General features: G+C 41.3%; 1 protein-coding gene across 2 annotated transcripts in view; it reads left to right on the forward strand.

Moving 5' to 3' along the window:
* Positions 1–6,006: 6,006 nt before the first annotated feature.
* Positions 6,007–23,267, forward strand: part of CYTH1 (cytohesin 1) — a 67,316-nt gene continuing 50,055 nt past the window's right edge. The window contains exon 1 of one of the 2 annotated variants that reach the window (XM_087887094.1): positions 6,007–6,164. In XM_087887094.1, coding sequence (XP_087743220.1) covers positions 6,134–6,164 — 31 coding nt within the window. In that variant the 5' untranslated portion in view covers positions 6,007–6,133. Of the gene's footprint in view, positions 6,165–6,304; positions 6,486–23,267 lie in introns of those variants that run through there. The other variant, XM_087887097.1, reaches the window with a different exon arrangement.

Raw genomic sequence — 23,267 nt, forward strand, 5'->3', positions numbered from 1 at the left:
ATATTTTAGCAAGACAATATTTTAGATTGTAGAACACAGTATAGTAGAGTTAGTAGAATTCAGAACTATGGTTATTCAAATATTTTGATCTGGTCTTAAGCATGCAATTGTTGCACTCTTTTAAAACTTGTTTTTCATAAAAAAAACCCCTTCATTTGAAGTTAAATAGGGGTAACAAATGTGTTTGTTTTCTAAGAGAAGACACACTTGTGGACGTGTCCCCTAGCTACTTGGTATTGAAGTACCGTATTTTTCAGAGTATAAGACACACTTCTCTCCCCCTCCCCGAAGCTGAAAATTTGGGTGCATCTTATACTCCAAATGTAGCTTTTTCGAAGCTTTTTTTCAGCCCTAACGAGGCGCTAGCGAGTGAAGCTAGCAAGTGAAACGATCTTCAGTGCTTGCTTTTCTCATTGCTTCTCTCTAAAGATCAGCTGTGCTTTAGAAGCTGTTTTTTATCCCCAAGTAGGGGATAAAAAGCACACGCTCAAAACCAGCGAACTAATGTGCTGCAGCTGACCAGACTAAGGACACTAGCCAGATGAATACCTGGTAGGCAGATTTTTTTTTCCTATTTCCCAAAAACTAAGCTACGTCTTATACTCCAGTGCGTCTTATACTCCAAAAAATATGGTAGTAATGGTAATAGTAAGTAATGGTCCTTAAGGAGATCAGAACCAAACAGATAAACCACATTTGCATACCATTCAAAAGGAAACAAAAAGACGCCAACACATCCTTTCCAGCAGCCAACACTCAGATCACCAGACAAGCCAACAGAAACCCTAATCAAGGAACTACCAAGGAGAAAACTCTACCCCCACCAATGCTGGCAGGACAAATTACTGTATGCGACAGGGCAAACCCCACACTAGCTAGTACCAATGTGACCCAGTTAAATAATGAAATGTCTGCAAGCAATCAAGCTTCGAGAACACGAAGGACTCCACACATTGAAATTATTTAGCTAAAGATGTATAAAGGCAATATCTAGTTGAACTATTGTTTCTGATTAATCTATTCCTCAATAATAGAGGTACTTATATTCCCATAGGAACTACAATTCCAATTAGGAATGTAGTGTATACTTCGTCAGAAACTAAAGCATTGTGCAGAGCTAAAGGCGCTCAAAGCAAATATGGCTTAAGAAAAGCCATTAGAAGATTTATAACAATCCGGTAGAGGTTTGCCTTAATGGTTCATCATTATAAAAGGATGCCTTACAGCTTCCCACACTGTACACATTACAAGTTGGTATTTCGCCTGCTGATGTTGGATAGGAAATGTTAAGAATATTGTTTGGCAGTAATTTATACAAAAGCCTTCTCACACTTTTAAGGATTATTGTAGTATATCCTACGGTGCAGTCGTTAAAAGAAACAACTTTGATATGTAAAAGCTGTTGTCTAAACAAAGGTTAAACATTTTTAAACATCCAGAAATCATTTAGAAATGACTCAAACACTCTCCCAATTCACTGAAGTACAAGGAGGAGGTACAGCATAGTCAGACTTTTAAGATTCTGATATTATAGTCTATCTATCCCAATAAAAGTACTTTTAACCTTCCTATGAAATGGATTTCCTACTCTGGTCTACCTAATGGTCCAGATATAAGGTAATGGACATGTAGATTTACTGAAAAGACAAGAAGTTGGCCAGGAGAAATATGGATGTATTATTTTTTAAATTTATTTATAAATACAAACTGAACAAAACAGTAAAACATACAAAACATATAAACATATAAACACCGATTTACATACATGTCCAATTTATTGCAACTGTAATATATACTCTCATTTGTATTTTGACTCCTCCTTGTTTGGTCTTTCCCTTCTATCTATCTTTATAATTCTTGGTTGACCTATATTTGTAGTTTACTTTCCTCTTTCTATATTTGGTCATTTCATTTATTTCCTAGTCTTTTATCCCTTTCCTATCTTCCAACCAGACATACCACTTTTCCCATACTAAGTAATAGTCATGTTCCTCCCTGTTTTGTAGTTCCTTTGTGAGTCTATCTAGTTCTGCACATTCTATGATTTTGCTAATTACCGTCTTCTGTTGGTATATCATTGCTTTTCCAATATTGTGCGTATATTATTCGTGCTGCTGTTATCATATGTATGATTAAGTATGTTGTTTCTTTTCCACACTGTCCATTTACTATACCAAGTAGGAAGGTTCCTGGTCTTAATTCTATCTTTTGGTGTGTTATTTCCTCTATTTGTGTTTCAATCATTTGCCAATATTGTTTTGCCATTGGGCAGGTCCACCACATATGGTAATAAGTGCCTTTGTGATGTTTGCATTTCCAACATGTTGGTGGCGTGCTGGGGAACATTCTTGCCAATCTGGCTGGTGGCAGGTGCCACCTATAGAACATTTTATAGAGATTTTCTTTGTAGGGTACAGACATTGTCAATTTATAATTTATTGTCCATAATTTTTCCCATTTGTCTAGTTCGATATTATAGCCGAAATTTTTTGCCCACGTTATCATATTTTCTTTCACTACCTCTTCTAATTTGTATCCTCTTAATTATAATTTTTTTTGATCAGTTTATCCTGTGTCCCTTGCAAAATTTTATCTAATTCAGTTTGACCTTTTTGAAATTCAAATTGAGCCAAATCTTTCTTATATCTTGATTTTATTTGTGCATAGGGCCACCAGTCAATGTCTGTACCCATCTCCTTCAGTTCTTGCCTCGTTCTTAGTTCCCCCAGGCTATTTAGTAGATCTTTATAAGTTTTTGTTTTGTTATAGTCCATGGCGTTTGGTTAGATCTGGGCTTCCATTGTTGACAACCATTCCGGAATCTTGTTATAGTCTGCCTTTTTAATACTCTGCCATGTTTGATATAATGCATGTCTAATTGTATGTCACTGGAAATATTCGTGTCTTTTGTCTGTGCCCTCCCATAGGAAGGCATGCCATCCTCGCTGGAGATCGAATCCTTCCAAATTCAGTAGTCTTTGGTTTTTGAGTTCCATCCACTCCTTGATCCAAATTAATGCTGATGCCTTATAATATGTTTCCCAATCGGGTAGTGCCAGTCCTCCTCTTTCTCTTGTGTCCTGCAAGTGCTTTAATTTAATTCTTGCTTTCTTCCCCTGCCATATATAATCTGCTATTAATTTGTTAAAGTCCTTGAAAAAGTTCTTCCCTGGTTTTATTGGGATCACTTGAAACAAAAATAATATTCGTGGTAACACATTCATTTTAATTGAGGCAATCCTTCCCAAGTGTGATAGCTGTAATTTTTTCCAAATGAAATATGGATGTATTCTTTATGTTCGTGTGAGACTCCTCATTCAGAAATATATACCATCAAATTGGTGTAAACATTTGATGACCGTGTAGATTTTCTCCATTACAATCTCCATGCTGTTTATAAGATTTAAAGAGAGACTCATATGAACGTCAAAGTATGGTTTTTAAAATTTCATAAGGTTATATAGTTCTCCAATCATAGACAGGCATGACTTGGGGATTTGGCACCTCGAATGGGTATTTTAATTGGTCCTCCAAGCTTAAAAGAAATCAGTAGCACTAGTGAAAGTGATCTGGTATGATAAAATATTAACAGAAACACACCCACTCGCCCAATTTCCCAATCATGAATTAACTGTTCTGAGTTGTTTTTTTTAAAAAGATCTAATATGTGGCCAACCATATGAGTTTGATAATGACTTAAGGCAAAGTTATGGCTGTTATGCAGGACAAAAATTCCTAAACTACTCCCAATCTGATCCCCAGAACAAAGAAGAAATGTATTTCTAGGGAATTCAATCACCAGCCTTAGAGGTCAAATCAAGAAGCTACTGGATAGACCCCCAATTTGTCCCTAGAGCACATTAAAAAACCTGAATACGATTGGATAGCCACTTGACATTTTCATAGTCTTTTAACTAAGTAGGACAAGAAGCAATGGGTGGAAACTAATCAAGGAGAGAAGCAACTTAGAACTAAGTAAAAAGTTCCGGACAGTTAGAACAATCAGTGGAACAATTTGCCTCCAGAAATTGTGAATGGTCCAACACTGGAAGTTCTTAAAATATTGGATAACCATTTGTCTGAAGTGGTGTAGGGTTTCCTTCCTAAGCAGGGGGTTGGGCTAGAAGACCTCCAAGGTCCCTTCCAACTCCTATTCTATTCTATTCTATTCTATTCTATTCTATTCTATTCTATTATTATTCTATTCTTTCTATTTCTAGTCTGTTCTATTCATCTGGAAAACATAATTGGAAGTTGGTAGCTTTAGGTAGGAGTGAGGAAGTGGGGTGGTAGAGACCTACCAGTCTCTTATTTCATCCCCCAAACTCCACAGCAACAGTTTCTAAATTTTCCTTTCCATTCTAATGCAGCAATAGGAATGACATACTATATTATTTACCCAGCAAATTCTCTGCTATCTGAATTCCCATGAGCCATCTATGAGGCTCATACCTGTGACGCACTTTTTTCAGTTGTGAAGAATGGTGCTGAAATAGATCAGTGAACAATCGGCTGTAGCATTTTGGATCAACCGCTTTTATATGTCATGAATGAGCAGGGCTGAATTTTTATTACTGTTAGAGGTTTCTGAAGTCTCACACATCTGCAGACTATTCTCAACCACCATCACCACCCCAAAACAGCAGCAAACAGGGAAAAGAGAAGGTTCTGCATAGAGGCCCAAATTAGGAAACTGTATGAGAAAAGCCACAGCTTGGGAGAGCTTTCCAAAAATGTGGCATGGTTTTGCTGAGTTTAGAGAGTTTAGCAAGGGGTGGTTTCTGAGGAGAGCAGTACCAACCAGAGTCCTTTCAGCCTTGGGAGGAGTTCTTCTCTCAGCAGAGCTGCCTTGCATCAGATGTAGCTGATTTTTGTTGTTGTTTTGAAGTTTGTTGTAGCTGACTAATAATGAGTCCACCTTCCTCTCCATCATCAAAGTTAGTTTGAGTGCATCAGCTTTGATTATAGGGCTCAAATACTGGCTGGGGATGTAGGCTACATTTGCACGCTGATAATAACTGAGTTGACACAACTAAGCCACAGTGAGTTTTTTTTTTTTTTAATTTCCAAGATGTAAAACACCTGAACTAGCCTTTGTTGGAAAGGTCTTGCAGAAAAATAGGATTGTTTGTTATTCCTTCCCACTTTTTTCTTGATTTTCCAACACAACAGGGTTTATGTTGAACTGCTAGATGTAACCAGGTATCCTTGCATGAAAGGTAATTTCCCCAAACCAGCACCTTCTGTGCAATGGGTGATTTCCTAGCATTCAAAATTCTACTTCATGTTGCAGGTGATTTTCTTCTTTCTCTCTAGTAAATCTTTAGGTCCCCCCCTCCCCCACCCAAACGCACTTTCTTCTGGGGCAGTTTTGCTTGATGGGTTTTTTTTATAAAAAAAACACTCAGCGAGAAAAAACAGCTTCCCGTAATAATTTACAAGATCAGTTTCTGCATTCCCGCTTACACTGTAAAAATACCCGACGCACGAAAATAGGAAGCGAGCAACCTTTCGTGTTTTCTGGTGTTTTTTTTTTTCAAATGACAATGGGACTTTTAAAGCTATTCTTAGGAAAATTCTGGATTCGAGGGTTTCATCGAAGAAAGACATGGCTAGCCAGAAGGGCGGAGTGCTTGGCTTCGAGGGGGCCAAAGTCGGCCACGCACCCAAGCAGAAGCAAGTTTTGCTAGCTCCCAACTCTCTGAATCTCTGTTAGTAGGAGGCTACGACACAGACGAATTAGCAATTACAATTAGAATTACAATTAACTCCCAAAGCAAATAAGGTCGACGTAAGTGGCTCCGCCTATCTCTGGTCGCCTTGGGACATCAGCCCCACGGTCCACTCTGCCCTCCCCGTTCCCCCCGCGGTCTGAACGGCTTGCCGAGATGCGGTAGCTTCTCTTCCTCCAGCAGGCGCACCTCCGACCCAGCAGAACCCCCACCACCACCACACCGCCTCTTGGGTGGGGCTTGGTGGCAATTACGAGCCCCGAAGCGCGTCTTCCATCACGTGGCCCAAAAAAAGCCGCGCCTCTTTTCGGGAGGTTGAGAAGGAACTTGCAGAGAGGATCGGCGGCGACTGCTTCAAGCGCACTGCCTCCTCGGCGGCTATTCAACTCCACTTTGCAAACATGGAGGAAGAAGACGAGACCGCCGGTTTCGGTGAGCGACTGGAATGAATGGCCGGCGGGCGGGTGGGTGAGCAGCGCTTCTCGCCGTGCCTGCATCGCGGCGGGGAAAACGAAGCATTTATCTCCGGGTAGCAGTAAAGGGGGAGTGGCCCTCCTACGCGCAGCCAAACTGTCCTTGGGATCCGCCGTGCTGCGATCCGGTGATTCCCCCCACCCCACCCCCTCCTGGCTTGCGGAGGCTTTCGAAGGATCGTTTTCGGTGTTTAGCAAGGAGGCGAAGCAGTCGGGCAGAGAAGAGCCGAGAGCCATGGGGGCTGGTTGCTCGAAGGGCGAAGCAATTGGCAGGAAGGAGGTGGGGTTCGGTGACAAGATCAGCCCCACCATCTCGGGCGTGCTGAGCGAGTAACCGGGGACGAGGTGGGGGCCTCAAGTCTGCCCCGTTGTTGTTGGGGGCGGCGGCGGCGGCGCGTGCTGATACCCGAATTGTGGGGCAGCTGCCATGGGCTGGGCTGGGCTGGGCTGGGCTGGGCGGCTTGCTTGCAGATCGCGACCGGCAGCTGTTGTGCCCTCTGGTTCGGGGCAAAGACAGCTGTTCTTTCTCAGGGACGAGAAGTTCGGCGTGGAGTTGCTAGGGAATGGCGTGTAGCTCTTTCGGTCTTGGGCAAAGACTCCCTTGGAAGCGCGGCAAATTGGGGATGCGGAGCAACTGGCCGCTGAACGGGCGTTTTATCCGCTGGGTTGTCTGCGAGGACAAGAGGCGAGCGGAGAAGCATTACCCGGATCGCGAAAGGGGGCGCCGCGTTGGGCCTGACAGCAGGGGAACAGCTGCAGTGGATGGCAGCTGCTTGCCTTTGCTGCCGTTCTTGCTCTCTTACCCAACCAGACTTCGGACTGCAGGACAGGAAACGTGCTGTCGTCTTTGGGCCTTGGTAGTGCCACTTGACTGGTGTAGGGCTGCCAGCCTTTGCTGTCATGCCACTCTTGTGAGCTCACAGTGGAGTGGGTACTGAACGGAAGTGGTGTGAGCTCCATGTCTAAGTTCTGGCTGTTCAGCCTATTGTGTGATATCTGGGAGGCCCTGGACCTTAGCCAAGCCCTTTTCTTACCAAACTCAAAGTAAAGCTTTAAGTAGCTATAAGGTTCTCTGAACCGGCAGTAAGAAGAGTGTGCAGGTCACAGCTTGGCAGTGCTCTGAAACTGTGCAGCAGGGTACCTTTTCTCCCTAATCTGCTTCCCTGGCTTTATCCTGGCAAAGGAGCAACACATCCAGGCCTGAAGGGTCTGAAGCTTTTGTCAAGGCAAAACTCTGGCATCTTTTGCATAAAAAAAGAGAAATGGATAGACTCCTTTCCTAACTCTGCTGTCATAATAAATAAGGAACTGGAATCAATTCAGAAATGCAGCGATGAATTTGTAAATGTTGCTAAAACTTCAATATGTGTGTTTCCTGCAAAACTCTCTTACGTTGAGAAACAAGCCTTCAGTCTTCTGTATTTATAGCTTAACTCTTGTCACTGTCCAACAACAGGCATCCAAGTTAGCATGTTAGTCTTTCTCATTCATAACAAATGTGCATAGCCCTAGGAAAGAGATGTGCAGTTCACATAGTGATCCAGAATATATATATATATGTATGTATGTATGATGTATGTATATATGTATATGTATATGTATGTATATATATATGTATATGTATATATATGTATATGTATATATGTATATATGTATATATGTGTATATGTATATGTATATGTATATAGGAAAGATAGTGGGAATAATTGTAATTTACCTGCTTTATTTGCTTTCCAGATGTGTTGTTCTAAAATTTCCAGCATCTTATGTAGGCTAGGAAGATAGAAGCTGCGATCCAGTTCATCTAGAGAGCTTCAGACTGGAATAGGCAGACTGCCTAAGAGAAAAAAAGATTTTAGATCTTGCAGTAAAAATACATGTGTTTCTTTTGGGCTTATAAATGAAGCATGAGCCCAGTTGTACAATCTGCTTCAAAGAGACTGTGATCCTTTGCTTACTCAACCTGGTGTGTGTGACAGTACAATGGAGGGACTGCCTCAGCACTGTCTTTATAATTAATTTCATTCATGTTGATTCTAAATTCACTGACATTCTGAATGTTGAGAGCATCTCTGCAGTGTTGTTGCACCAATCAGTGTGTATGACCCAGTTATGGGTGAGTAGCTGACTTACAGATTTCCCCAGTGGAGTTGGGCATCAGATTTCTGCATTGCTGAAGTGATAGAGGCCTGCTCCGTTTATTTGGCATATTCTGTCACAGAAACAACATCTGGAATTTCTTTAACCTTTCAGTTAATATTGTGGGTACTCACACCAGAATTCCTTTTAATGTGGATGGGTTGAATTTGTGGTTTCATTAGAAATCAGCTTTGGATTTTGAATGGCTTTGATTTAGAGCAGCTTGGACACATCGTTTTATTCCAGAGATCTGGACTGGGGATGAAAGACATGGGAGCTGCAGCTGGTACTAGAGAGGCAGGCTGTGTGCACATATGCCCCTGCCATCCGCACACTTGTTTTTGATTGATCTGTACATGAACATTCCAGCTGTGTTGCAGACATCATACTGTTATTCTAGGGGACTTGTCTGGTAAGAGAGAAGTACCGTTAATAGTAAAACAACCTATGCAACTGTTTTCTCATCTAGCATGCATTGCAAGTGCTGGATTAGATGTTCAGCAATAGATAATCTCCCATTTGGGCAAATGGCAGGCTGCCCAGTTCTGCTCACATATCACTCAACCTGCTATATTTTCAACCTGGATGTGCTGCCCAGTCACATGGAGGGATCCTGTATGTTCGTCAAGAGAGGTAACTGAGGGGCAATGGCAGATCCAGGGGTAGATGATCAATAGCCTTTTGGCTTACAGTTAGACTAACAAGGCGCTGCCAAGTGGGGCTAATTTGAGCTGAGGTTTCATTGCTAATGCAGTTGGTCATATTTAGATTATTTTCTGTTATAGGTTTTGTGGAATTCTGAAAATCAAACATAAGAACAGCAATATTCCACTCTAGAATGCCAGTATTATTTTTAAACTATTTCAGTTACATCAGATAGTAGGGGTTTTCCCAGCTTGAGTATGATTTTATTTAACTTATTTTCCCTTTAAATGCAAAATAGTGCAGCAAATAGAGCTGGAAAGGAGGGAGATGTTGAAATGATGCACCTCCGAAATTTCCTGCTTAACAAGGTTTACTATTTGCATTGTTCACCTAGAGCCGTGTTCTTAGGGGATTGTGAGAATTGAAGTCCACAGATCTTAAAGTTGCTGAGGTTGAGGAACATTGACCTAGAGAGATTAAGTGAGATGAGGAAAGGAGTCTTGTTGTTGCTTGTCTAGGATTAAATTGCAGAGGGGGGAAAAATGAGTTTCTTTCCCTGCTTGCCATCTGGGCATCACTTTTAATCTGAGCACATGGATTAGTGTTTGTTTCCAGGGAATACTGTGAGTATTATTTTGGGGGAGGAATACAGAACAGACTTGATTGACTGTGTCTCTGACTACTTAACAGTACATTCTGAAGTCTATCATTGGTTCAGCTCTACTATCTATTTTGTTTATGGGGAAGCTAAATTTAACCAGATTTGTATGGGTGTTGTCAGGTTCTTATTTCAACCAGAGAGGAAGTGGGGGCACTCATCAAATGAATGCAGTTCTCTTGCAATTATGATAGTAAGAATCTCCAGAAAAATAGATAGTCCTTGATTTAGAACCACAATTGGGACCACAATTTCCATTTCTAAACAAGATGATTTATTAAGTTAGTCAAGTCCAATCTTACAACCTTTTTTTTTATTACCACGATTGCTAAGCAAATCACTGCAATTAAGTGAATCAGATGATGTTAAGCGAATCCAGTTTCCCCCATTGACTTTGCTTGTTGGAAGCTGGTTGGGAAGATCTCAAATGTCGATCACATGACCCCTTTGCCAAGAGCCTGAATTTTGATCATGTGACCATGGGATGTTGCAATGGTTGTAAGTGCGAGAACCAGATGTAAGACACTTTTTTTTCGGTGCCCAATGTAACTTTGAACGTCACTAAATGAATAATCAGTGATTATGGGATTGTCAGTAAACAATCTCACTCATTGCACTAAATTAATTCTAGGAAAAAGGAATTTGGCTACTCAGGAAATTGATACCCATAGAAGTGCCTCTTAGTCAGTGGTGGGCTACTCTTGGTTTGGACCGGTTCGGGTGAATCGGTAGTTCCAACCGGCGGCTGACCCACCCACCCGCCCTGGCGCTATCACGTCCTATATAATCATCACTTTTCAATGCCACGCACATGTGTGGAAGGTGAATGCGCTCACATTTTCAGTTCTGGGCGAACTGGTTGTTACAATATGTGACGCCCTGTATGTGTCCTGATGCAAGGGGACCTTAGTCTTAGTAAGGTTTTTATCTTATGTTATTTAAGTTTGAGAATAGGGAGAAAAATTGCTTTGTGTGCAATCATGAAATGAATGCCACATCCTCTGTAGCACATTGTTCCTCCTAACTGGGTGCTTGCCCCACATCTCAGTTCCGCTTCTTGAGTTATCATGCAGATGTGATCCTTCTTTCTTTCTGATTCTGTTCTCTCCTGAATGTGACTTGTCATCGATTCAGAGGGCCCTTTGTGTGTCTCATTGTGTGTCCTATTCTTGGTGTTTGTGGTTGGATAGGACTAGGCAACTGCAGGTTTTATTCACTGTATCTCTTTACATGTTCTTTCATTTTTATTGCAGTTTCCTGAATTTGGTTATCTGCTGTAACAATGCAGTCGTCCTTGACTGTCTGCTTTGTTAGAATATAGTCATAACATTTTGCGGATTATATTTAATAGCATTTTCCATGTCTGTTCTAATGGCTAGCTAATAAAAGCCGTAGACCCTGGATACAAACAGAATAAGATATGGTCTCATGTTACATGAAATTGCTATAGAAATGAACATATATTCACTGGCAGCTGCTCTGGGTCAGGGAACAACTGACAGCTGCCTGCAACCAGAGACATGACTGCTTCTGTTCTATGCTTGAAATGTCTCTTTTAAATGGGACGGTATTTAAAATAGTTCCATGGGTACCATGGAAATTCAGTAGGTTTTAATTGCTGATATCCTGAATGCCTTTAGGTTGCATCAGGGACTCTTCTCTGTTTACTGACTTGCTTTGATATAATTACCGGTAAGTGAGGGATTATGGAATAAAAAGTATAGTCCATTTGGATGGCATCAAGTTGGAGAAGATTTAGTTACATAATTGACCCCCCTCCTCCTTAAGAAAAAAAGGCCAGGTTGCTTTAATGAATGTCCAAACAGTTATGAAATTAATCTTTATTGCCAGAAGATGGGGCCCTTTTCCAGAAATCTCATGCTATTAAGTTAACATTTATGCCTCACTGACTCCCAATGCTAGGGAGTACCGCAAGCGCACCCACACCCATAATTCAATGCGCCCCGCCCCCATGCATGCACGTGCGACCCCCCTCCGCGACCCCCACTTTTGGCCTGCAATGGCATGGTGGGCCCGGTAGGCCCGTTTTTCACCCTCCAGAGGCTTTCTTGGAGCCTGGGGAGAGCAAAAATGGCCTTCCCCACCCACCTGGATGCCCTCCGGAATCCGGAAATGGCCCATTTCCTGACTTCCGGTGGGACCAGAAGGCCCATTTTTTGCCCTCCCCAGGCTCCAGAGGCTTTCTAGGAGCCTGGGCAGGGCAAAAACAGCCCCCCCCCAAGCCATCCAGAAGCTGGAAACAGCCCGTTTCCAGACTTCCGATGGGCCCGCGAGGCCCGAAAATCAGCTGGCTGGCGCACACTGGTGCTGAGCTAGGGCAACATTCACGTGCCTACAGATGTAGCTCCACGTGCCACCTGTGGCATGCGTGCCATAGGTTTGCCATCACGGCCGTAGGTATAATGATTTAGAACATAAGTATTTCTTTCTCTTTTCTAGGAGAGAGTTGGCATTTTGAAAGGTGGGAATGAGAAACATTTGTGGTGCCATGGTTGATGGGCCTTGATTTTTCTTTGATCAAAACAGAGATAGTACAGGAGGGATTGATGGGTCACTGCTACAGTAGATAAGATACAACACTTAATGGTACGTGCTTGTGCAGGTAAAAACAAAGAACTATTGTTTTGTGTTAGATTGCAGAATTTCTGGTTCTGAATCTTTATTGATAGGCCACCAATGTATTAAGAGTTAGGAAGTGGATTTTTATTTTTTATAAAACCCAGCCTCTTATTTCAGGCTTATAGTGCAGTATTCCTGGCCTTGGTTTCATGCATTTCTGCAAAAAACTTGCAGTGGAATAATCATCTTGCACTCTTTGGAAATCCTGGGCATCTGGGAAAACAGCAGCTTGCAATGAAGAGTGGTTTTGTGGCAAGAAGTCATTTCAGAAGCATGACAGTTTGTTTAGTCAGGACTGTTCCAGACAGCCTTGCTTTAGAGGTACATAAGTTTTGATCTGTTTTCATGTGTAGGAATGTTGCTGTGAACACAAATTCCATCTTACTGTACATCTCCTGGTTGCAGTGGTAAGAAAAAGGAATTGGGTAACTGATTTGACTTTGTGCTGTATGTTTTCTGCTTTGTCAGAGATTAATTAGAAAAATGCAGATTCGCTGGAGATTAACTATGTCTCTTCAATTTCTTTGAAAAACAACGCTTTAGAAGTAGTTCATTTACATTCACATTTGGTTGATGGTTGCAATTCCAGTAGAGTGTTGCTTATGCCTCATTTTAGAGGAAGGTGAAGAAATTCAGTTTCTTCTCACTAGCCACTGCTAAGGTATTGGGAAATACACCCAAATGTAAATAGGGTAGTAAATCTAAGAGAAGTGTTGCCTAGCCATAAACAAGCTTCATCTTGCTAATAGCAAAATTGTTTGTTGTCTAGTCCTTACTTGACAATGAAAAAGTCAAACGATTTGGAAGAGAAGTATTGATTTTGTTTTTAATATGCGGAAGGGCATTAATTAAACAAAACAAAGGGGAAAACAAACAAGAAAGAAAAGAGCCTGTATACATATTCACATCTTATACAGATTATATGCATATTAAGTTTTCCACAATGGCCATATTTCATTAGAAATACTGTATGTACTCTGTATCTGAAAGCATCTTATTTGTAAATTGCATGTAACTTACATGGAATCTGAGACTGGGTGGTACTTGGGTGGGATTGTTTGGGTTTTATGGCGATGTATTGATCCAGTATCTGGTCAATACATTGGGTGGCGCAGGTGTGGATGGGCAGAATGCAATCCTGGTGCAATCTTGATAAGACGGAGTGGTTGTGCTGTTTATCCACTGGGATTAGGGATATTACCATTGTTAGGCTTGGATGGGATTGCAATTCCTAATTTTAAGACTGATCTGCAGTTTGGGGTCCTTCTGGCAGCTGTGGCCAGGAGAGCCTTTGCATAAGTTCATGTTACGCCATCATCTGTGCCTTTCCTTTAATTGGTAAGTCTTTCAGACAGTCACTCATGCCCTTGTCATCTCATCTCACAATTGAATTATTGCAATGTGCTCTGTGTGGGGCTGTTTTTGAAGAGCACCTGGTAGCTACAGCTGGTACAAAATGCAGCAGTGTGAGCAGTAATGGCTGCCTTTCGGTATGCCCAAGTGTCATTGCAACTAGATGAATTGCATTGATTACCAGTCAGCTTCCAAATGAAATTCTAGATCCTGGTAATAAAATAAATATAGTCCAATAAAGGACTATATATGACATAGTACCTGAATATCTGAGTGATCTCCAATCATTTTTGTTCATGCCAGTGTGTTCTGGGAGAGTGGGTTCACTCCAGGTCCTGTTTTTTAAACATTGTGGAATTATTACAGCATCTCCCTGAAGATACAGATGATGCCCTCTCTCCTGGGGTTCTGGAAAGCTCTGAAAACCTGGCTTTGGTCCCAGGTCTGGGGTTGATGTTTTATATTTGGGGACTCCTTTTTTCTTTGATTTGTTTTGCTTTTATGACTGTTTTAGTCAAGACTGTCTGGGTGGTTTATGTTTTATTTGTTTTATGGATTTTTTGGGGGGGGGTTATACTGCCTAGAATCCATTTGTGTTGGGTAGCTGTAACAAATTTAGATAAATAAAGAATTGGGTCTTCCATCCTTGAGTAAATGGAGTTATAAATATGTGTATTTCTAATGATGAAGCTCTGGTCTTTTAAGCACTAAAAAAAGAGTATGGAGAATCTTTCCAGCCATCAGTTTTCAGGCAATAGGGATATACAGGTAGTCCTCAAGATACAACCGTAATGGAACCTGCACATTATAGTTGCATGTCGCAATGGTCGTTAAGTGAAGTGTCTCATCTAATGACCCCATCCTTGCTCTCAATGAATCGTTCAATGAACATGCCAGTCATTAAGTGGAGCACGGGATCATTCAGGTTTGGGGAAGGTCCTTAGCTCCCAAGGCCTTCCACACCTCCTGAGATGCCTGTGCTCTGCTCCCCACCCTTTGCATTGCCACAGGTCTTTTTTCCACTCCCCCCAGGCCTTAGGCCTGATTCCTACTCACCAGGCCAAACACCCTCCTCCTCACTTATTATTTGAAGAGCTCCGAGGACTTCCAGACCATTGGAATGGATTGCTTTTATGTGTGGCTGAATGGCAGGATTCCGTGAGTGGGACACCATTTTGTCCCATGCACAAAATGTGTTTTACATGGATACGATGATTGTGCAGTTCTTTGGCGGTCACATTCAGGTCATTGCTGTGTAGCAAACAGACCGCTCCATTTTGCTTCCTTAATGAGATCTGCCCTGTAGAAGTTTCTGAAAACTGCAGAAAGCTGCTGCAGTGCTATGCAAACTTTGTTAAGGTGGCAAACGGAGCAGTTTATCTTGCAGCCACCAGGGCAAAATGGCAGTTGTTTCCGGGTCGCCGCCACTTTCCCAGGGACACGTGGCCTGCCTTCCTTTCCCAACATGAGGTCTGAAGAGTTTCAAAAGGTAAATACGATGGGTGATGGGCTTATGGGGAAAAGGCCCAATTACTGTAGCATCCCTGTGGTTGATTGTAAGGGCGAATGACTGTAGAGGCAGTGCAGCTGTTGTAACTTTTAAAAGAGATCTTATGTAGCTTTTTGGGGGGCGGGGGAGGAGTCTGTCATAACTTCAAATGGCTATTAAATGACCTGTCAATACCTCGACGACTACCTGTAGTTTCAAAGAATATGGATGTCCAAGAATATTAAAACTTGCCTCAAGGTCAAATGTATGTGTAATTAGCTCTTCCCAAAACATACTAGAACATGACTAAAACATACGTTTTAGTGAAGCATTATTTTTATACTGGAAAAAACGGGTTTGTTAAAAGCCCAACCTTCATTTGGTATAGGAGAAACTGAGAGGATTTTACTAACAAGTTTTACCGTTTCTTTTTGAGGGAGTCCTTTCATAGTGTATCCCAAAGCCATTTATTTTCCCCCACTGTCCCAACCCATCCTGTGGCCAGTAGATTTTACCCAGGAATCCTATGCATTACAATTGAACCAAAGTTAAAGGGTTTGTGATGTAGGATTGTGCGGTGCTTTAGATTCTGTCTCCAAAAAGGTATTTTGGGGATACATAGGAATGTGAATGTAGGCCCTATCTGCAGCACCTTAAAACAACTCTGCTTTTTCCTGGGCTCAAACTGCTGGCTGTGCTGCTATGCTCCCTTGGGAAAGGTTCAACTTCTTTAAGATCAGGCAGATATGTGCCACCCTTGCATTTCAATGTGCCTCTTCAAGAGAACCAATCCAAAAAACTGCACAATCATCGTATGCATGTAAAACACATTTGTATTTCAAATGTGGTTTTTTTATCTTGGTTTCCCTCACACAAGGCTCTTCGTCATGGCTGACTTAATGTGCTTTCTAACTGTATTTGAGACAGCAGAAAACAATTCTGGCATTACATTGGCAGTCATTATTGACAGTCTCTATGCTGCTACTGGCACAATGCTGGCAAATGGTATTAATGTTGTGCAGGGTGTGCAGGTCTGTTAAAGACCAGAAATGGTGGATTCAGCTGGCTTTGATACCTGTCTCTGCCCAAAATGTCATCAGCCAGCAGGAAAATATCCACTACCCTTTCTTCTTAATGTAGGATGGTGCTAGGAAAAAGGTGAGTTATGTCAAGAGCCTAGATCAGTAGATCTAAGTACTTGTTGGATTCTTTTTATGTTTGTACTGGTGTTTTGTTTAGATGTTTCACAGGAGCTGATATAATATTTGGACACTTGTTGAGCATGGGTTCCTTCATGAATCAACACTGCTAATTAAACACACGGCTTTTCTGTCAAATTCATCTTCCAGTGTCCGGGAAGATAGTTCCTGGTAAGTGTAGCAGCTAGTCCTCCCAACCAGTAACCCTCTATCCGCTATATTTCTAGTAATTACTAAACTTATCTTCAGAAACAGATTAAAAAAAGAAGGGTGCATCATAAAGTAGGAGAAGTGTCCTGATTTTCTTTTTTCTGTTTGTTTACCCCTGCCAATGGAGGTCAGTTGCTGTTTGGGCTGATCTTTACCCTGAACTGGACACAAAGAGAAAGCTCTGCTTGAAAGACTAGGATTATCTTGCTAGCTTAATCAAAATGGTCTCGAAGAACAGGATCTAAGATAGGAAGGTGGCATGCCTACATTGTGTATTATGGCCAATGCAGTTGGGTTGATCCCAACCAGTAGAAGTCACTTGACCGCATCACCATCAGCATAATCAGTTAAGAGTGCCAGATTGTATTCACAGCAAACATTTTCTTGGAATAAGGGGGAAAACACTACCGCAAAGCTAGTACAACTAAAGGCAATTGAAGGCTGCTTCTGGTATGGGCTGAGGATCTGATGAAAGTGACATCAGGAGAACATGGCAAAAAAAGATGTGGCTGGGGCATATTTAGGCTGCTGTTAGTGTTTAAATAAAGAAAGGTTTATCCTTGGGGCAAGTTTTCTACTCTAGCCCCCCTCCCTGCATTGTACCTGCTTAAACTATATAGTTCAAACAGCTGCTTTAATTGATCTGGGAAAAGAGTCTTGTATTTGTGCTTTCTACTTTCCTGCTTTGTCACCTTCTACCTTCCTGGAACATTTACATCTGTTTGCTATGTGTTTTCCTAAATTTGTGGGATTACATACTTGAATTTTGCCTCTGTTCGTAAAGAAGTTTTTAGCACTAGCTATGCTACATGTTTGGGACCAGGTTATCTGAGGGACCATCTCTTGCCAGTCACATCTACCTGATCCATCAGAGTGGGGAGGCAGAAAATGTTGTGGGTCCCATCCCTAAGGGAGATACACCTAGTGGGACCCAGAAGAAGGGCCTTCTCCGTGGTGGCTCCCTCTCTGGAACATCATTCCCCAAAGAGATTAGAATGGCCCCCACTCTAATATTCTTCCAGAAGGCGCTGAAGACCTGGTTCTGCCAGCGGGCCTGGGGAACCCAGAGTGGGATGGAGCTCATTAAATGGCATGTGTGATCTGCTGTCGCTGGGGCGGGGTGGTGGTAGGTGGGGGGTGATTTTGTTATATTGTACTGTATTAATTTATTTGATTCTTTTTGTTAGTTTTTATTGTTTTAAATGTGGTTTTATATTCTGTAAGCCGCCTTGAGATGCCATGGGCGAATAGGCAGCAATATTAAATAAACAAACAAACAAATAAAGGTTCTTGAAGGCTACGGTGCTGTGTCTCCTGAAAAAGAAAGATACATGAATTTGTTTGACTCATGTGGATAATAAAATGAGTTTCTCTTGTACAGTAGTGAGTGTTTCCTTATCAGTTTAACACTGAATGGATCTTATCCCACCTTTCATCCCCTTGAGACACCTTACTGCCAGGACTCGGTTCTACTGCCAGCTTTACTAAGAAGAGCAGGTCAGAATTTTCACAGGGCCCCAGGACTGGTGCATGGAACTTTGACGTTCCCTGTGCTGAAGGAGAAGGTTGATTTGTGTGTTTTCTGACTGATAAGAGTCTGTGCACCTGGAAGCAGAGATGCTGAGTTCAGCAAAGAGTAAACTGGATCAGAAACTTAGGTCCTCACAATTCATTTGAAATGCTGAGGAAGGCAATGAAGAAACATCTGGAAACAAACTGTCCAATAAAACAAGACTTTGTTATCATGGAAATCCTTCCTTCCCTCCTTCCTTCCTTCCTTCCTTCCCTCCCTCCCTCCCTCCCTCCCTTTCTATACAGGTAGTCCTTGACTTATGACCACAATTGAGCCCAAAATTTCTGTTGCTAAATGAAATATTTAAGTGAATTTTGTCTCATTTTATGATCTTTCTTGCCACAGTTGCTAAGTGAATCACTGCAGTTGTTAAGTCAGTAACACATTTGTTAAGTGAATCTGGCTTGTAAGGAGGTCACAAATGGTGATCCCATGACCCTGGGACACTGCAACTGTCACAAATATGACTCAGTTGCCAAGCATCTGAATTTTGATCACATGACCATGGAATGATGCAATGGTCGTAAATGTGGAAAAACAGTTTTAAGTCACTTTTTTTCAGTGACTTCAGTAACTTTGAACGGTCACTAAATGAACTATTGTAAATGGAGGACTATCTGTAGTGTATTTGTTTTGAGATTCAATATTTATTTTATCGACCTCAGAAGGATGGAAGGCTGAGTCAACCTTGAGCTGGTCAGGATTGAACTCCTGGAAGTGAGCTGAATTAGCCTGCAATACTGAATTTTAACCACTGCACCACCATGGTTCCTATTCATACTGGTCACTCACTTTTGTATTGAGTAACATGAATGAGTCAGACCTGGAAGATCTCCTAGCTGGTGGATTGGCTTCTTGTGACAATTCCAGAGCCTGGTTATTACCTATAACGCTCTGTATGGCATTAGGGCCTGGATATCTGAGGACTGCTTATCTTCAATCACTTCTGCCCATTCTTGCAGAGTGAGTGCACTCCAGCTCCTATTTATTAAACATTGTCATCTTGTGGGACAGACGATGTGTGCCTTCTGTGTTGTAGCTCTCACCCTCTGGAACACCATAGCTCCAGAGATAGGAACTGCACCTCCTCCCAGGGTTCCGGTAAGCTCTTAAAACCTGGCTTAGGTCCCAAGACTGGGGGTTAATGTAATGTTCTTCAAACAATAATAGCAAATGATTAACAATCCATTCAACTCTTTCTTCATATTTTAAGTTGTAAGATTCAATCTACATTTTTTCTGTAAATCCCATCAACCAATCTTCTCAAGGAGCTTCTTCCATACACTATGTTGTATTTGGTCAACATATTAGTCAGCACATGGTAGGACGTCTAACTGATGGGATGCAGGTGATAATATGCAGTGCAATTTTGACATTGGAGATCCTAACTTGCACAAAAAATCATGGCTTGCTAGAGATAAAACAGGGTTTGATCGTTTCTATGCTACATGGACAAAATATGCCATAACCAATTGGTCCTTACTCCATGTTGCAGATGTCATATGAAAGACACAGGCTTGACACCTACTCTAGTTCTCTTTCTTACTAAGAAACATAATGTGGAAATAAAGGTGGTAGCATGAGAAAACCCGTTTCTAAAGGCAATTTATATTTGAAATTGGCCATTCAATGATGTGATAAGTTAGATATCCCTAACCTGTCTAAAAGTTGAAAAGTGATTGGAAGTGATATGAGGGCCATAAACAATTACACCAGAGCATGGTGAGATAACATGAACTCAGGAAGAGAAACCTGAACCAATTTGCAAAACAGAATAGGCAATGGGAAGAAGAAAGTTTAACCCTTCCCACAACAGCTAATACTGCAAATACTCCCTTTTTTCTGCACCACAACCACAGATTACTGCTAGTAAAGTATCAGAGCTCAGCTACAAAAAAATATTTAAGAATGGACTCGAAGGTACACATGCACAATAAGATCCACTGGGCACTTAGACCCATCCTGTATGAAATAACTATGAAGATTGTTGCTTACAATGAAGATTGTAAATACTCAGCTGCTTCTGCCATAAAGCTTCTGGCCAATTGATGCAATTCAGCCACTGTAGTCATGAGATCTGATGTAAGGGGGGAAAAATGACATCTTGTGATTTTAGGAAAAAAACCAAGGTTTTTCAGAGCTGTTGCAACTCTATTCTCAAAAGAGGAATCTATAAATGAGATTACTAGGAGTTTTTCAGCTGCTGGGAAAGTAGATTTAAATTAATGCTCAGGAGAATTTGAACCTCAAACAATGAGTTTCTGTGGTGTTCCATGAGGTGCCAGCCTCTACATGCGTGTGCATGTGTATTTGTAAGAAGGAGTGCTGCCATTTCTTGCACAGCCTCCTTCTGGACTTTTTCATTCCTTATATTGCCTGTGTAGTCATCTCCCTCTTCTTTCTGTTCCTCCTGTTCTCCCTCCTACAGCAAAACCTTTTCTGGTAAATTATTTTTTTATATTTGCTATTGAATTGAGTGGCATGGTTTTCTGTCAGCTTCCTAAACTATTTTATTTCTATTCAGTAACCTATAGATTATGTAATAAATATGAAAAATTGCATAAACTATTGCTTGAGGAAACGGGGGAAAAAAGAGACTTTTTTTTAAAAAAAAACCCTGCGCTTATGGTTTGTGTACTGAACAGAATTAAAGTGTGGACCATCGACTTTCTTCATTTATGTTTTAACTGAGAAGCAACAAGGTTACAGCCAAATAAAAACTATCTGTCTTGGCTTAGTCTTTTGCTTAATTTATTTAATGAGCTTCCTCTCTTTCCTGCCCAAGCTATCCCACAGTTTATCAAATTACAAAATTAAAAGGATTTCCTCAGACCTCCTTTTTATAACATTTAGCTTTTAACTGCTTGTAGGAATATTACAGTAAATATTCTACAGATGTGAAGAAACAGGAGTACAATGGCTAAATATTGCTTCCAATCAGAAGCAGGAAGAACAGGCACAGAATAGTAAAGTCAGGTCATATGTGGAAAACAGTTATATTAGGACCTGTAATTCTCTACCGTTTTCCTCTAAACCTTTTTAACAGCTTTTTAGGAGATCCCAGGTGTGGTTTGGAGACTTGGGGATATTGTGATGAATTCTTTTTGTTGAGCTATTTTGCAAGCAAGTCATTCTGCACATTTTTGATAAGCAGATCTATGATTTGTTCAATTGGCCATTATGCATATCCAGCAGCCACATGTTCTATAACTTATATCCTTAATGTATGTCTCTGTCTTGGTTCTCTGTACATCAGTGATGGGTTCCGCCCGGTTCGGCCGAGCCAGTAGCGGTGATGATATGACGTCACTGAACCGGTTCTATTCCTTCGGGAGCTGGGGAAATAGGCAGAAATCACTGGAGCAAAAGGTATATGAGTATGAGTCCAGAAAAAAACCCAAATTGTGAACCAACTCTGGAATGCTGCTTCCTCCAGAGTTACCAATGCAAAGTCTCCACATAGCCCTCAGCCATGCAGGTTGAATCAAAGCCTGTTCTTCTACATCCCAGACCCTCATTGCCTCCAGGGCCCAGGCATTGGGAAAAATACTTCTGTGAAATCACTTCAGGCAGATACTGTACATATACCTAGATATCATCACATACATGAGATAGTTAATCTCATGCTAATAAATGACCTAACCCAGTAACATTTCTAAATAGAAAGGAGGAGTGGATTGAGCCTTGAGGCATCCTGCAAAGCAAAGGCTTTGGGCTAGATTACTCCTCCCTGACCAGCTGGTAGTACCCATGGAGGAAAGAAGAAAACCAGTGTAAAACAATGCCTTCCAACCCAATTTTCTAAGCTAGTCCAGAAGAATACTATGATTGATGGTATGGAAGATCACCAAAAGCTCAAGAGAGTTAAGACAGATAAACCACCCCTACCTGAGGTACAAGCATAAGTGTAAACAGGTCATCTCAATACTATAACCTAGCCTCAAAACAAAACAGAAAAAGAAAAAAAAATCTGGCCTGAAAACTAACTGAAAAAGTTCTAAATAATTATTTCCTCTGGTGGCCCTTTTAAACTGTGAGCTGAAAACTACTGATAGACGAGAATATTTGTAGCTCAAGGTTGAACTGTGGGGTTCTTGGTTATTTTCTTGCAGATATTTCATTAGTCAACATTTGCTCAGGACAAAGTCAACTCCATTCTAGCACCAATGATGTTACCTAATGAAATGTCTACAAAAAAACAACCAAGATCAGAAAGCACCAAGACCCTATAAAACTGAAAACTGGATGAAACTGGGTGTCCATAAGAGCACTAGCATCCCTGTCCTAATATTTCCTCTAATTGTGTCTATTGTATGTATTCAATTCATGCTTATACTTATATATATTATCCAATACGTTCTTGACAAATAAATAAAATAAAAAATAAATAAAATTGTCCACAACTGTTGAATCCAATGTAGCTTTTAAAGGGTGAACTACCATCTCCTTTAAAGCAGACAGAATGGTCCCTTCCTACATTTGCTACCTCTTGATCCAAAAACATTTCATTATCTGTGAGGCCTTGACCAACCAGAAAGAATATGGCTTTCCCAGCTCCTCCTCATGCAGTAGGGACCAAGTTATCTGGAATAGGGTAATTGTCTATCTGCGGACATAATGGTGGAGCAGATATACAAGTGTTTTGCCATTCTTAACACCACAGGTAATTCTTAATAAAGGTTCTTACCTAGTGTTTGGTCAGATTTGTACTTTGCCATCCTTCAGCAAAGCTGTAGGCATCTTTATGTCATTTCATCTTCTGGAGGTTTTTTAAGAACCAGGGTTGTATCTGAGAGGTTCATGGACAACAATCTGCATGGCTATGATCAAATCCTAGGTAACTGTCATACACTCATTGCAAGCAATGACTAAGGCTTTAATTAACCCATACAATAGAGCTTCAGGGACTAATCCTAAAACCCTCTGGAATCCCAATTGATTAATCCACATCTTGGGACAGACCAATCAAATATGCCCTACCTCCTTGCAGTTTATGTGTGTGTGTGTGTGTGTAAGTAACTAGGCATACTCTGAAACTAGTAGGGAGTGATCCATATATGAGGTATACATGAGAATATCTCCCAACTTCAGATCATGTTGCCACTGCCCCAAGACAAAAAACAGATCTTAATATATAACCCCCAGTGATAACCTGG

The sequence above is a fragment of the Pantherophis guttatus genome, chromosome 2 (assembly GCF_059756535.1).
Source record: "Pantherophis guttatus breed Tessera chromosome 2, ASM5975653v1, whole genome shotgun sequence".
Lineage (NCBI taxonomy): Eukaryota > Metazoa > Chordata > Lepidosauria > Squamata > Colubridae > Pantherophis > Pantherophis guttatus.